This window comes from Acanthochromis polyacanthus, chromosome 5, assembly GCF_021347895.1.
Source record: "Acanthochromis polyacanthus isolate Apoly-LR-REF ecotype Palm Island chromosome 5, KAUST_Apoly_ChrSc, whole genome shotgun sequence".
In the NCBI taxonomy this organism is placed as follows: domain Eukaryota; kingdom Metazoa; phylum Chordata; class Actinopteri; family Pomacentridae; genus Acanthochromis; species Acanthochromis polyacanthus.
The window spans coordinates 623634-639914 of NC_067117.1; the positions used below are offsets into that span (position 1 = coordinate 623634).

A 16281-nucleotide genomic window follows, 5' to 3' on the forward strand; every position below is an offset into this window, starting at 1 on the left:
AAGCCAATCAGAACGGCTTCTCGGTGTGACGTCATTGTTGTTTTGTGCTTCTGGTCCCTCTAACCCCCCCCACCTCTCCTCTCCCTCTTTCCCCTCCCGTTGCCATGGTTACTGCCCTCAGATTCTCGGTTGCCATGGTGACCGTCAGATATGATGATTGAAGGCTTTCATCTTTCTGCTTCTTTACTGTAACTGATTGATGCGGTCGATCAGCTGATCAGCATCTCTGATCGATAACCCGTTGGTGACGTCATTCTGCTTCCTTTTTCTGGGGGAAGTCGGGGAGAGAATCTGCTGATCAGCCAATCTGAGCCCCTCCGTCCTCCGTCTGTCTGCGGGCTGCTCTTCTCTCTCCGCCTGCAGCAGCGATGCTGTGACCGGCCTCGGAGCTCCGTCTGCGGGCTGCCAGTAGATCAGTGGGTCGGTGCGGCTCCATTCTCTCCGTCATGGTGCAGAAATCCCGGAACGGCGGGGTGTTCCCCGGAGCGCAGGCCGACCAGAAGAAGCTGAAGGTCGGCTTCGTGGGTCTGGAGGCCGGAGGGACGGAGTCCAGTCGGGACGGAGCTCTGCTGATCGCAGGTACGCCGTTACCGGGCCGCTGTGGGGATTAATGACGGCTCCATGTCCTGACGATATTATGGTGGGACCGAACCGGACCGCAGGGACCGAGTGTCTCCGCAGGGACGGAGAGTCCCGCACTGGCAGGGCGGAGAGGGATACGGTGTTTGTGTGTTCACATGTTACTATTGTCGTGGGGACCTCCGTCTGTTTCAGCTTCGCATTATGAGGCCCGTGCTCCTTATGGGGACATTCCTCCTTATGGGGACATTCCTCCTTATGGGGACATTCCTCCTTATGGGGACATTCCTCCTTATGGGGACATTCCTCCTTTAGGGGCCAAAACAAAACCACAATCAAAACCATTCAATTTAAGGTGAAGACAAGTTTTAACGTTTAGGTTAGTGTCATGTTTAGGTTTTGGTTATGTTTATGTTGAGGTTATGTTTTGGTTTACTTTATGCTTAGTTTTAGGCTATGTGTAAGTTATGTTCTGGTTGTGTTTAGGTTATTTTAAGGGTTATGCACAAGTTACACAGTAAAAATGTGTTTGAATTGTCATTGAAGTGTTTTATTGAACCTCATTTATCTTTCCACGTTAGTGAGGACCGTTTACTTCTGTGGATTCTATCACTTTGAAATTCCTCTTTACCCCTGGAAACAGATCCTCATGTCAGTGTCAGTGAAAATCAGGCTACTGCTCCTTGAGCTTTGTGCTTTCATGGTTCTTCAAAATGTGCTGCACCTCAACCTTTGTTTTCTTTGCATAGAAATACAGAGTTAAAGGCATTAGAGGAAATTTAATTTCCTACGACTTTGAACGTAGCATGCGCACATACAATTCTCCCTCACCCCCCCTCTAACCTCCTCCCTCTTAACATTTACGAAGAAACGCCCCCCTCCAGAAACTTGCGTAAAAAAAGATGAGCAAAACAAGTCTCCAGCTAACTACGGAACTATACCAAAGCAACACATACAGAAAACACGTAAGTCCAAGGCGTACGTAATCTACGTAACTAGGCCTGAGCCGGAAGATTTTTGATTGACAGGAAACAGCAAACGCCTCGGTCCGAGCGCATTGATTGGCTGATGTTTTTCAGGTCCTGCCATGTCCACAGTTATTTTTTTTTTAATTTTTATTCTTTCAGAGACCATACACACAAGTCCACTAAAGGTCAGTATATTCATTTTATGTGAATCAGACAAATTAAACAAAAAAAACCATCCTCCATAATGCCTTTAAGAAAAGTAAGGCGTGATAAATTTATTGACAAAATAATGTTTATAATTTTATGTAACTCATGAAATTGTAAAAGCCAGAAACTTACCACAGTAATGCAGAGGAATCACATTAAGTACAGTGTGGTGTTGAAATAACTTGTTAAGTTAATTTGGATGAACAAAATCAGTTTTGTGATACTAAATGTAGGAATCTCTTTCTTCAGCTCTGGTTAATGAGTGTTGCTACTGAAAAGTGACAGAAATATTATTATTGCATCCACATTACTTGATTTATTCGTTAGGATTCTACAGTAAAGTATAACTGCATAACAAACATTTCTTTGTTTTAGATATAAAATTATCATGTTAATGAGGATCTCAGCATGCAAAACATTTCTAGATTTTAGCTTAAAATCATTCTGAATGTGTTATTTAGTTACAGCTTAAATGGCAGATGTTTCTCTCCATCACTTAGAGAAAGAAATTCAGCTGAAAGGCGACCATCTGTCCTCTCTGTCTAGAATATGTACATCTGAGTCCTGAAGGAGTGGACTTTCTCCTGTAAATGTAAATGGACAGCTGAAGCTCTTCTGTGTTGGACCATGCGTCTGTGTAGAGGCTGCTTGGTCTCACAAATGATGATTCAGCAGATTGTTTCTCACTTGAAATGCTTTCAGAAATACGTTTTGCTGAACAGTTTTCATAACAAAAGAGGACATTTGTGACCGAGCTGCCATGTTTGTCCGATCTGTGGATCTTCATCACGGCTGGTAAACAGACTTTAGGTTCATTAGCGCCACCTACTGGGCTGGAGTGTTACCGGTGTGCCCAAAATTACAGAACTGAGAAAGGTGGGATCAATTGCATCATTTTTTCTGTAATTAATTAGTCATCGTTAACACGTTAAAGTCCCAGCCCTAGAAAATACACAGAACTTCATGTCAAAAATGTTGATGACTGTAGGTGATAATGTAGTTCTGTTCGTGGTGTTGAGCTGTGACTATCAAACTTTACTGATGTTTTATAGTTTCTTTATTTTATATCCAAAATAAAGAAATCATCTCAGTGTTCCTATGAGCTGTGATCATTATAATATAACCCTCATTCATGAAACCAATTCTTTTAGATGCATTAATAGCATTTAGTCAGTGTAGGAGCTGCTCCTTAATGTTCTGTAGGTGTTCAGGAACCTATCTTCTCTCAGTGATCTCTCCAAATGTAGATCAGCTGTAGTTCCTGGTTGTTCTACCAGGTGGAACAGAGAGGAGGCGTCACTCAGACTACAGTAAAAGCAGAGAGCATTGTGGAAGTTTAGCAGCAACGAGCACCATGACAAAGACTAATGACGATGTTAATGACGTCCAACCAGAGCTCAGGTGTTTAAGATGAGCTGAGATCAACAGAGTTCTTGAGTCTCAGTAACTGATGGAACAGAACCATCTGAGGAACCCATCTGACTCTGTGTTCAGGTGGGGATGAAGGTCCTCGGCGGCAGCGCAGCAGCGTCTCTGGAGGAAAGAAACCTCCCAAACGAAACGCTCTCTACAGACGCCTGCAGAACTTCCTGTACAATGTTCTGGAGAGACCTCGGGGATGGGCCTTCATCTACCACGCCTACGTGTAAATACCTGCCTCACCTCACCTGCATGTAGATATCTGGTCCAGGATAAGATCTGCTGGGCGATCCTCCTGAAACACGCATCAGTCTTCTGCCCGCTGTTAAACGTTTCATGTTCTGTGTTCAGGTTCCTGCTGGTGTTCTCCTGCCTGGTTCTGTCAGTGTTCTCCACCATCAGAGAGTATGAGAAGAGCTCTGAGGATGCCCTCTACATCCTGGTAAACATCACTGAGGACAAGCTATTGACTCGAAGGCCTCACCTTCAATTTTTGTTCCATCTGACCTCAGAAGGTTCCTCCAGAAGACCTTTAATAAATCTGTGAAAGAACCAAAACACATTTGTTATGAGTTCCAGGAGTCTAGACTGACAGGATGTAGAAGATCTTCCAGGGGTCTGGAAGCTTCAGTGCTTCAGCGTCACACCGATGCTGCTGTTGTGTTGATGTTCTGCAGGAGGTGGTGACCATCGTGGTGTTCGGGGTGGAGTACATGGTGAGGATCTGGGCTGCCGGATGCTGCTGCAGATATAGAGGATGGAGAGGAAGACTCAAGTTTGCCAGGAAACCTTTCTGTGTCATCGGTCAGTTCCTGTCTGTCTCTTACCTGTCTGTCTGACCCGTCTGTCTCTTACCCGTCTGTCTGACCCGTCTCCCTCTCGCTCTGCAGACATCATGGTTCTGATAGCGTCCATCTCGGTTCTGGCAGCGGGGACTCAGGGGAACGTCTTCGCCACGTCGGCCATCAGGTCTCTTCGGTTCCTTCAGATTCTGAGGATGATCCGGATGGACCGACGGGGAGGAACTTGGAAGTTGCTGGGCTCGGTGGTCTACGCCCACAGCAAGGTACTGTCAGAACCAGAACCAGAACCAGCCAGCTACATGACACTTTCATTATCCACAATGCACCTCCACCTCTGGTAGGAACCCAAGAGTTCTAGTTCTTGATCCAGATGAAGGAGACAAACGTCAAACAAACATAAACAACCAGAAACAAACAAACATAAAACAACCAGGAAAAAAACAACCAGAAGAAAACAAACACAAATAAACAGCCAAAAATAAACACAAACTAACAAACAGAGCAAACTTATGGAGTCTGAAGGAGGTTTGTTCTGTTTCAGTGTGTGTGTGATTGTGTTCCGGTGTGTCAGCAGTATTGGTTTATTGGTATCATCATGCTGACACCTGATCGGGGTCATTGATCAGAGTTATTGATCCGGCCGTGGTGTCTCTGGTTGCTGCGGATGTTTGTTCTGAATCTAAAGAAAACCTTTGTGCTGGTGTTGTTGTTGTTTACTTGTTTACCTGATCTTCTGCTAACTCACCTGTAAATAAACAAACTGAACATGTTATGAAGGTAAATCTTCCTCTAATAAACTGACGTTCCTGTGGATACGGAACCAGAGGATTGTGGGGAACGTTGTTCTGACTCGGTTGATCTTATGTGGACGGACTCTGAAGTTACCTGGATGTGTTTCACCTGCAGGAGCTGATCACCGCCTGGTACATCGGCTTCCTTTGCCTCATTCTGGCCAGTTTCCTTGTTTATTTGGCTGAAAAGGAAGACAACGAACAGTTTGAGACGTACGCTGACGCCCTCTGGTGGGGACTGGTAAGATGAACACACACAGTAGTATCCTCTGATCACAGGTAGTACAGGGTAGTACAGGTGTAGTACAGGTGTAGTACAGATGTGTACAGGTGTAGTACAGGTGTATACAGGTATAGTACAGGTGTAGTATAGGTGTAGTACAGATGTGTACAGGTGTAGTACAGGTGTAGAACAGGTGTGTGCAGATGTGTACAGGTGTAGTACAGATGTATACAGGTATAGTACAGGTGTAGTACAGATGTGTACAGGTGTAGTACAGATGTATACAGGTGTAGTACAGATGTATACAGGTATAGTACAGGTGTATACAGGTATAGTACAGGTGTAGTATAGGTGTAGTACAGATGTATACAGGTATAGTACAGGTGTAGTACAGGTGTAGTACAGATGTGTACAGGTGTATACAGGTATAGTACAGGTGTAGTACAGATGTGTACAGGTGTAGTACAGGTGTAGTACAGATGTGTACAGGTATAGTACAGGTGTATACAGGTATAGTACAGGTGTATACAGGTATAGTACAGATGTGTACAGGTGTAGAACAGGTATGTGCAGATGTGTACAGGTGTAGTACAGATGTATACAGGTATAGTACAGGTGTAGTACAGATGTGTACAGGTGCAGTACAGGTGTAGTACAGATGTGTACAGGTGTAGTACAGATGTGTACAGGTGTAGTACAGATGTGTACAGGTGTAGTACCGGTGTAGTACAGATGTGTACAGTTGTAGTACAGATGTGTACAGGTGTAGTACAGATGTATACAGGTGTAGTACAGGTGTAGTACAGGTATAGTACAGGTGTAGTACAGATGTGTACAGGTGTAGTACAGGTGTAGTACAGGTGTAGTACAGGTGTAGTACAGATGTGTACAGGTGTAGTACAGGTGTAGTACAGGTATAGTACAGGTGTAGTACAGATGTATACAGGTGTAGTACAGGTGTAGTACAGGTATAGTACAGGTGTAGTACAGATGTGTACAGGTGTAGTACAGGTACACTGAAGCTAAGTTCAGATAAACTCTATTGATCCATCAGTGGGTAAATGTTAGAACAGTTGACGTTTTGTTTCCAGAGTTTGGACTCCTCAGGTAAACCTGACATGGAGACACCTGCTGTCGCCTCCCCCTCAGCAACATGAGGATCTGATTGGTCTGTTTCCGTCTCTGTCAGATCACCCTGACGACCATCGGTTACGGAGACAAGTTCCCCATCACTTGGAATGGACGCCTGCTGGCAGCAACTTTCACTCTGATCGGAGTTTCATTCTTTGCTCTGCCGGCTGTGAGTCACTCTGATGTTCACCTGAGTTCACCTGAGATACCTGCTTCTCCTCAGCTCACCTGTCTGTCTGTCTGTCTGTCTTCAGGGTATCTTGGGTTCTGGTTTTGCTCTGAAGGTTCAGGAGCAGCACCGACAGAAACACTTTGAGAAGAGAAGGAATCCAGCAGCGGGACTCATACAGGTGAGCCAGGACTCTGACATCACAGCCACTCTGCACCCTGATTGGTCAGGCATATGGAGGTGAGAAGGCAGAGTGACAACCCTGTCCAATGAGAATGAACCTCCAGAAATTCACTACAGTGCAGAGAAGACAGAGTTCAGCATCTTTTTAGTTCTGCTTCAGTCTCACCTGGACTGAAGGTCAGCAGGTGGAGCCTGATGTTTACATCTGTTTCCTTAAATGTTCCTAAAGCTGAATCATGTTCTCAGCTGATAGCCAGAACCACAGAGCTTTAATGGGTTCCTCTGGTTCTGCAGGCAGCCTGGAGAGTTTACGCCACCAACCTGACGCGGACCGACCTGACCTCCACCTGGGACTACTACGAGAGGACGGTGTCGGTCCCCATGTACAGGTGAGACTCCACCTGCACACCTTCAGCTCCTCGCATGTTCTCAGGGGTTCTGTTTCACCGTGTTCTGTGTGTCTTCAGGCTGATTCCTCCTCTCAATCAGCTGGACCTCCTGAGGAACCTCAAGAACAAATCAGGACTCTCTTTCAGGTGCGACAGGTTCTACTTTACCTGGAACAGGAACAGATAGAACCGCTGAAAGGTGAGCCAAAACATCTCGACCCTTCCGCTGACCCAGAGTCAGGGAACTGTCGGTTCTCAGTGTTCTGGACATGGAGAAATATTGAGCTGTTAAGACCCGGACCATTTGGACAAGAACCAGAAGGTTCCTTCTAGTCAACCTGGCGAACACGCTGAAACCATGTGGGAACCTCTGGGACAGAACCCAGAGCAGGAACCAAGCCAGTAACTGGGAAGGAACCACAGAAAGAACCCACAGCAGAACCAAGAGCAGGAGCTAAACCAGGAACCACAGCAGAACCCGGAGAAAGAACCCAGAGCAGGAACCAGTCCGGTACCACTGGACCCTCAGAGGAGGTCGACATGTTTTGGCTCATCTGTTTGGGTACAGTTTGTAATCAGCTGAGGAACGTCAGATCAGTGATCAATAAACAATCAGTCATCAGTAAACAACCAGTCATCAATAAATAATTAGTGATCAATAAACAATCAGTCATCAGTAAATAATCAGTGATCAATACTGTCTGTCTGCAGGAAGGACGTCCAGCCGGAACCGTCTCCAGGGTCAGTCTGAAGCTCATTCAACATTACTGCAGTTTTTATTATTATTGCTATGGTTTTAAATGACATTACTGCAGTTTTTATGAGTATTATTACGGTTTTAAATGAGAATATTGCAGCTTTTCTAGTACTACCTCCTGGTGTGTCGTCCTGCAGGCAGAAGGTCAGTCTGAAGGAGAGGGTCTTCTCATCTCCTCGCAGTTCAGGAACCAAAGGCAAAGGTTCTCCTCAGCACGGTGGGTGTTGGAACCAAAGCATCACAGGATGTAATCTGATTACTGTAGGCATTTACTCTGACTACTGGGTCAGGTCTGGTTCTGGTTCTGATGGACCAGGATAGAACAGACAGGATGATCTGATGGTTCTCCAGCCAGAACCAGTTTCGTTCACTTCGCTCACCTTTGCTTCCTCACTTCCTGTCTCTAGCGGTTCCTACAGTTGGACCCGGTGTTGCTCCTGGAGTCAGTCCTGGTCCAGGTGGGTCCAGTTGTGTCTATTTTTTGTATTTTAGAAACATTTCAGATTGGTTGTGTCTGTTTTGTGTCTGGGCTGCACAGTGCAGTAGTGGTTAGCATTTTGGCATTGCAGCAAGAACCCTAACCCCGGTTCAAATCCCGGCCTGGGATCTTCCTGCATGGAGTTTGCATGTTCTCCCTGAGCATGCGTGGGTTTTCTCCGGGTACTCCGGCTTCCTCCCACAGTCCAAAAACATGCTGAGGTTAATTGGTTACTCTAAATTGTCCGTAGGTGTGAATGTGAGTGTGATTGTGTGTCTGTATATGTAGCCCTGTGACAGACTGGTGACCTGTCCAGGGTGTCCCCTGCCTTCACCAGAGTCAGCTGGGATAGACTCCAGCACCCCCCATGACCCTAGAGAGGATAAAGCGGTGTACAGAGGATGGATGGATGGTTGGATGTTTTGTGTCCAACTTTGTCTATTTCCGTCTTTTTGTGTCCAGTTTTGGTTATTTAATGTCTCAAATCATTGGTTTCTTTTTTTTTGTCATCATGTTTAAATAAACCCAGACTTGTATCTGCTCTGATCCCGGTCCAGGTGTCGGTCCGGGGGTCCCAGGAGGTCCGGCAGGGGTCCAGGCCCTGCGTCGGTCCCCCAGCATGGAGCCCAGTCTGGACGAGAGTCCGAGCAAGGTTCCGAAGAGCTGGAGCTTCGGAGAACGCAGCAGAACCAGACAGGCCTTTAGGATCCGAGGAGCCGCTTCCCGACAGAACTCTGAAGGTAAGACTGAGTCCGACCAATCAGAGAGCTCATCATCACATCATCATAAAACAAAAACTACAGCCAACAAACAAAACAACTATAAACAAACAAAAACTACAGCCAACAAACAAAACAGCTATAAACAAACAAAAACTACAGCCAACAAACAAAACAACTATAAACAAACAAAAACTACAGCCAACAAACAAAACAACTATAAACAAACAAAAACTACAGCCAACAAACAAAACAGCTATAAACAAACAAAAACTACAGTCAACAAACAAAACAGCTATAAACAAACAAAAACTACAGCCAACAAACAAAACAGCTATAAACAAACAAAAACTACAGCCAACAAACAAAACAACTATAAACAAACAAAAACTACAGCCAACAAACAAAACAACTATAAACACACAAAAACTACAGTCAACAAACAAAACAACTATAAACACACAAAACTACAGTCAACAAACAAAACAACTATAAACAAACAAAAACTACAATCAAAAATAAACGGCACAACAAGGACAGAACTGATGAAGAGCGAAAGGAAACAGGAAGTAAACTGCAGCAGATCTGAGACTTGATGAGAGAATTCTGGTGTTAATGCTAAGCTAGGCTAACAGCCCCCCTCTTGTTCCAATGTTTATGCTAAGCTAGGCTAACAGGGCCCCTCTTGTTCCAATGTTTAAGCTAAGCTAGGCTGAAAGGGCCCCGCCTGTTCCAATGTTTATGCTAAGCTAGGCTGAAAGGGTACCTCTTGTTCCAATGTTTATGCTAAGCTAGGCTGAAAGGGTACTTCTTGTTCCAATGTTTATGCTAAGCTAGGCTGAAAGGGTACCTCTTGTTCCAAAATTTATGCTAAGCTAGGCTAACATTGCCCATCTTGTTCCAAAGTTTATTCTAAGCAAGGCTGAAAGTTTCTGTATTACTCTGTTATTCAAAGCTAAGCTGACGGTTCCCCTCTTGTTCCAAGGGTATGCTAAGCTAAGCTAACAGTGCCCCTCTTGTTCCCGTGCTTATGGCAAGCTAGGCTATCAGTGTCCTCCATGTTCCAGTATTTATGCTAAACTAGGCTAACAATGCCCATTTTGTTATTGTACTTATGCTAAGCTAGGCTAACAGTGTCCCTCTTGTTCTTGTCCTTATGCTAAGCTAGGCTAACAGTGTCCCTCTTGTTCTTGTCCTTGTGCTAAGCTAGGCTAACAGAGTCCCTCTTGTTCTTGTCCTTATGCTAAGCTAGGCTAACTGTTGGCCTGTTGGTTGGTGATGAAGGTGTTTCCTCTTCCTCTGTAGTGCTGATAGAGATGCAGGATGAAGAATTCAGACAGAAGAGCTCCCCAGGTCAGCACACAACACAACTACACACCCAGCACACACACACATGCAGTAAAATACACACAGCCAACACACACACATGCAGTAAAATACACACAGCCAACACACACATGCAGTAAAATACACACAGCTGGTTATAGGTCACATGATCAGTGCAGGTGTTGTGGAGGCAGGGCTTCTAGCGCTGCAATCAGACTCATGTTGTTGTCGTTGTTGTTGTTGTTGTTGTTTAGAGGCCAGCCTGCCAGGGGAAGACATGGCCGACGACAACAAGAGCTGCCACTGCGAGTTTGTCCCTCAGGACCTGACACCGGGGTTAAAGGTCACCATCAGAGCCATCTGGTACCAGCTCACCTGAACTCCATCTGCCGCTGCCCATCCCCCTCACCCTTTATTTGCTGTTATTCTGCACTGAGCCATGCTTTTATTCACATTCTTTTTGTTTGTTTTGTTTCTGTTGCCCACCCCAGGGTCAAAGGTCACCATCAGCTGTGGGTAAGAGCAGTCTGACCTCATGGTTCTGTTGTTTCCGCCTCATGGTTCTGTTGTTCCGCCTCATGATTCTGTTGTTCCACCGTGTTCTGCTGCAGCTCTTCTGTTCTCCTCCCTGTTGTTGGTTCAGTTCTGTCACAATCTGACGGTTCCAGTGGTCCAGTCCCTCAGAACCAGGACAGCTAGTGTCCCTTCTGGTTCTGGTTCCTCCGTTGTTCCGTCCTGAGGTCAGGTTCAGGACTGTAGCGGTGGTTCTTACCAGTTCATCACCATGGTAACAGCAGAGCAGGTGATGTTCCAGGTAGCGGATAAACAACCAGATCTGAACAAAGTTCCTTCAGAACCAGCTGGTTCTGTATCTGCAGCAACTTTATTTGATGAAGCAACGTTCTACTTTCACATGCATTATATTTTAGGCCCCTGAAATTCGAGCTCAGAGTTAGAACCTGGTGGACTCATCAGGTTGGTCCCTGGTTTCACTGAACATTGGTTCTGTGTTCTCTGCTGCTTTTATCTTCCTCCTGAATCCTACCGTTGGTGGAACCCGTCTGTGTGTTGGTTTGTCCAAATATCCTTCCCCTACCTGTAGTCCTGATCCTGTAGAACCCGTCCCAAAGGTCCTGACCCAGTAACACCAAGGAGGAGGTGGTTCTTTTCAGCCCAGTCCAGTCACCTCATCTCATTCTGCCTAGCGACCAGAACCTGAGATCCAGACTCAGTCAGACAGATGGATGTAGTCCACAAAGTCTTGTCCACACTAGGTTCTGCTGATCGGAACAGTCAGAACCAGAACCTTCCTGACTGCTGCTCTCTGTTTCCTCAGCATCATGCGTTTCATGGTCTCTAAGAGGAAGTTTAAGGAGAGTCTCCGTCCCTACGACGTCATGGATGTGATAGAACAGTATTCAGCCGGACACCTGGACATGCTCGCTCGCATCAAGAACCTCCAGTCCAGGTAGGAACCCGGAGCAGGCCTAGAGCCTTCTGTTGTACAGGGTTAGGTGGCAGTAATGTTTCCGAACCAGCTCAGATTCTGGTCAACGTTTACTTTTCTGTTATTTTTAATTCAGGCTGGTCTAGTGTTTCCATAAAGTTCCTGTCAGTGTTTATCTATAGATGGATCCATGTTTCCACTAAAATCCAGTCTTTGGTCCACATTTCTCCAACTGTTGAGGCTCTAACGTCAGTAGAATCTGATGTGAGGAAACACTTAGTTCAGTTTATTGGATTTTTCTGAAGGACTCAGTCTGACCTGCTGTTTCCTGATTGGCAGAGTGGATCAGATAGTCGGCAGAGGAACACCAATCACAGACAAGGACCGTCCTAAAACAGCCAATGAGGAGCTACCTGAGGACCCGAGCATGATGGGACGGCTGGGGAAGGTGGAGAAGCAGGTAAACCACCAACCAGTGTGTAGCTGACAGACGCTGAGAACCTGCTGGAACCTGTCCTGAATCTGATTGGTCTTCTACAGGTTCTGTCCATGGAGAGGAAGCTGGACTTCCTGGTCAACATCTACATCCAGCGAATGGGAATTCCTCAGGCTGAGACTGACGCCTACTTTGGATCCAAAGAACCTGACCCGGCACCACCGTACCACAGTCCAGTGGACCAGCTGGAGAAGAGCCAGTCCATCTCCAAGATCATGCAGTAAGTGTCTTTACTGGGAACCCAAAGAACCAGTAATAGAACAGAACCAGTAACAGAACCAGTAATAGAACAGAACCAGTAACAGAACCAGTGATAGAACAGAACCAGTAACAGAGCTAAACCAGTGATAGAACAGAAACAGAACAGAACCAGGAACAGGACCAGTGATAGAACAGGACCAGTGATAGAACAGGACCAGTAACAGAGCAGGACCAGTAACAGAACAAAACCAGTGATAGAACAGGACCAGTACTGCAACGGAACCCAAACACAGCAGAACCACACATACGGGCTGCAAAGAGTTCTATCAGAACATGATCCCAGAAACAGACCATAGCAAGAAGCTGAAGTTACCCTGGTCATCTGCATGGTTGCTGTGGTGATTTACCCGGTTACCATAGGGATCCATTTTGTTACCATGGTGACTGATTCCTGTTAAAAGGATTCTGATCCAAATAGACCTGACCACTACCTGATCTGGTTCTGATCTGTCCCATGGTTCTGACCCAGGATCTGTTGTTTACCTGTTGTTTATCAGTTGTTTACTTGTTGTTTACACCTTGTGCAGGGTGCTACCCGGTGACCATGCAGAGAAGACCCGGTTCGTGACGAAAATGGTCCGCTCCAGCAGTTCCACCGGACACAGGAACTACAGTGCCCCCTCCTGCCCGCCCTCCACCTCCTGGCAGCCAATCAGCTCCCAGCTCCACCAGCAGGCCCCGCCCCCTCCCCAGCGTAGCCACGGTAACACTCCGAGTCCGGTGGGGGACGGCTCTCTGGTCCGACTGCCCCCTCCTCCAGCCGGAGAGCGACACGGCGGGAACCGATCGAACCGACACAGCACCGGAGAACGAGGTGGGATGGACCGAGCCGAGAGGGGGGGGGAGGGGAGTAACGGGACCAGGGGAGGGGAGGGAGGGGGGAAGAGGTGAAGCCCGACAGCGACGCCTCCATCTCCATCCCATCGGTGGACCACGAGGAGCTGGAACGTTCCTTCAGCGGGTTCTCCATCTCCCAGTCCAGAGAGAACCTGGACTTCCTCAACAATGGGTTCTACGCCGCCAGCAGCCGTGGTGGTGGCGGCACCACCCGCTGCGCCACCGTGCGACCGTACATCGCAGAGGGGGAGTCAGACTCTGACTCTGAGCTCTGCGCACCTTCACCACACTCGGACCAGGCCTGGACCGGAACCAAGTAGAGCCAAAGGCCCAGAACTCAACCAGCAGAACAATAAAGAACACGTGAAAACTGAAGCCTGTCTCAGACTCTAAACACCAGCTGGAGGGGTGGAGTGAAGCATCATGGGAACCGACGGCACTCAGCAGCCGCCGTGTGATTGGTTTGAATGTTTGAATCTGTACAGCTAATGTTTGTCCTCCCGTCACTGATTGGTTCACTGCTGGGACGTGGTCTCCCCGATTGGCTGCTTGTTTCCATGTAGATGCACTATAACCATTGTTGTCCCTGTTCCATTTATTTATTGGGTCTGAAGGAAGTTCATGCATGTATGACACGCACATTGCCATGTCAACAGACGGTGCTGCTGTCACAAGCACAGACTCACCTGTGAGGTCGTCTTCTGTCAGCAGCTTCGTTTTTCTTCTCAAACAAACAAGCATCCCATAATGTTCAAGTACAGGACATAGTTACACAGCAGGAAACAGGGCTCTGAAATGTCAGCAGAATGATTCCAGCTGTATCACCAGTAATCAGATTACTTCTACAGCTCTGATGTCACATTTAAACCTTTAGATTCCAGAACTTAAACAGTCCAGCTTTCATTTCTGCAGTCATCATACCGCCACCTCCATGCTTCACCGTCAGGACCATCCATCCACTGTGGTAGTCCTGGTCAGGTTCTCACCAAACATCTGGACTCCATCTGAGCCCAACTCATTGATCTTCATCTGACCAAAGAATGTTCTCCAGCATCCATCAGGCTTCTTCTCATGTTTTTCATCTGGAAGTTTAGCTCTGAGCAGCAGCCAGGTTTAGTTCTGGTCCTCTGTCCATAGAGGTTGATGTTCTGAAGGTTCCTTCACACTGTCTGAGCTTCACACTAACTCTGGTTTCCATGGAGAACCCCTGAACCAAGTCTGAAGCAGCTGATGTCTGTTTTTACAGCTGGATGGAGAAAGTAGTTCACTGTCTGTGGAGTCATTTTAGGAGCTCTGATTAGTGGAACTATGACTCCTTCTAGACCTCCTGATTAGTGGTACTAGACCTCTGATAATGCAGGAACTATGACTCCTCAGATGTTTCTCTTCCTCTTTTCAGTTCTTCTCCATGTGGAGCCATGATGCAGACATAGATAGATCCAGTCCATAGGTCCAGGACTGAGAAGGTTCTGCTGTTCTCAGCTCCTATTAGAACCATGTTCATCAGTTAGACTGACTGGAATCACAGCTGGACTCTCTTTGGTTCTCTGAGGTTCTACTTTGGGCATGGGTTTTAATCTAGCCTTTATAAAGTGTTTTTGTTCTTCATTGGAGGAGATCTTCTGCTGTTCTACTGAGGATTAAACAACACAGTTACTGAAGGGGATACAGTTTAGAATCAGTTGACGTTTCAGGGTTATTTCTCAGGTCTGTCCTCTGTTCTGGTTTCTATCTGAGCAGCAAACAGCAAAAACTGAAATGTAGATTTGACCAAAGTAAAACGGGAATAAACAGAAAACAGCTAAATGTGTAAAGAGCTGGTAGAGAAAATCCTCCATGAGAAGGTTGTTGAAAAAACATCGATCAGCTGCAACATTCAAACCACCACACTGATCATCTCATCAAAACGTTCTGCTGGAGAACCTTCATGTGGATGGTTCTCCTCCAGCAGAACATCAGGCCCAGGGGTTGATGTTACAGGATAACATCAACATTGTCTGCAGGTTAGCACTCAGGCTAATTCTAACACAGGCTAACATCAACACTGACTGACCTCTAGCATCCCCCCCAAATCTGATTGAGTATCAACCGGAACCAGTCCGACCCAAGGAGGTTCCACCCCACAACCCTCAGAACCCAAAGGATCCACTGGTTCCAGATACCACAGAACCCCTCTAGAGATTCTGTGTCCAAACTCTGATGGGTGGGAGCTGCGGTAGTGGCACCAGGAGAACCTTCCAGAAGAACCACTTCAGCCTGGGTTCTGTGAATGTCCCTGCATCTGTGGGGTTGTTGAATGTTGCTGCCGATCGGTGCATATTATGGGATGGAGAATGTGAAGGTCGGTTTAATTCTTCACGTTCTCAGCTCGTTTCTGGAACCTGAAGATGAACAGACCTGTTGCATAGTTACCGTTGCTAAGGTGTGATTGGACAGCGCTGACAAATCAGAAGCCGATAACCGTGAGCATGTTTCCGTCCCACTGAGGAGTCGTTCGTATGTAAATAAGATGTTCTCACCACGGTAGAACCGAGCCACAGGAACGCTGGGCGGTAGAACTGAAGGGTTGGCATGTTGTGTGTCCAGCAGGGGGCGCCAGCAGCACCAACCAGAACACTCAGAGTCCCTTTTACTTCCACAGTTCTGATGAGATCAAAATAACGGCTTATTATTCTTCTTACTTTCAGCCCAGCTGCCCTCATAAAGTCTGATTGGTCACCTGATGAGTTCGCTCTCTCTTGATTGGCTCCTGAAAGTGACCTGTCGTCCGGCTGTCATTGGTTTGAATGTAGAAACTTTATTTGCTGTTTATGTGGACTGTTCTTTGTCCTCGTTGTTTCTTTCTGTCCAGACAAAGAAAAGACAGAAACTCTTTGTTTTGTAATGCGTGTTTTTTCAGGAACTAATTTTCGATAAATTTTCAGACTTTGGTCCTCATTAGAAGCCGTTCCTCTTTACTGTTTGTTAATATTCGGCTGAATATCAGGCCGCTTGTTGTGTTTTGGACAGAAATGCGTCCAGGTGAACCTCTTGTTCCTGTTGACTGTATTTCAACATGAAATAAAATCTCCTTAACCAGTTAAACTTTATTTAAAGCT

General features: G+C 46.5%; 1 protein-coding gene across 1 annotated transcript; it reads left to right on the forward strand.

Moving 5' to 3' along the window:
• The first annotated feature begins 77 nt into the window (after positions 1 to 77).
• Positions 78 to 16267, forward strand: LOC110966100 (potassium voltage-gated channel subfamily KQT member 2-like). Its single transcript, XM_022215347.2, is given in 21 exon segments — positions 78 to 579; positions 3249 to 3399; positions 3525 to 3615; positions 3851 to 3977; positions 4064 to 4239; positions 4883 to 5008; positions 6180 to 6290; positions 6376 to 6471; positions 6768 to 6862; positions 6941 to 7009; positions 7574 to 7603; positions 7757 to 7836; positions 8027 to 8077; positions 8655 to 8837; positions 10122 to 10169; positions 10397 to 10505; positions 11479 to 11610; positions 11929 to 12049; positions 12130 to 12305; positions 12874 to 13201; positions 13204 to 16267. Coding segments are annotated over 21 exon segments (2733 nt in total). The 5' UTR covers positions 78 to 446; the 3' UTR covers positions 13504 to 16267.
• The last annotated feature ends 14 nt before the right edge of the window (positions 16268 to 16281 follow it).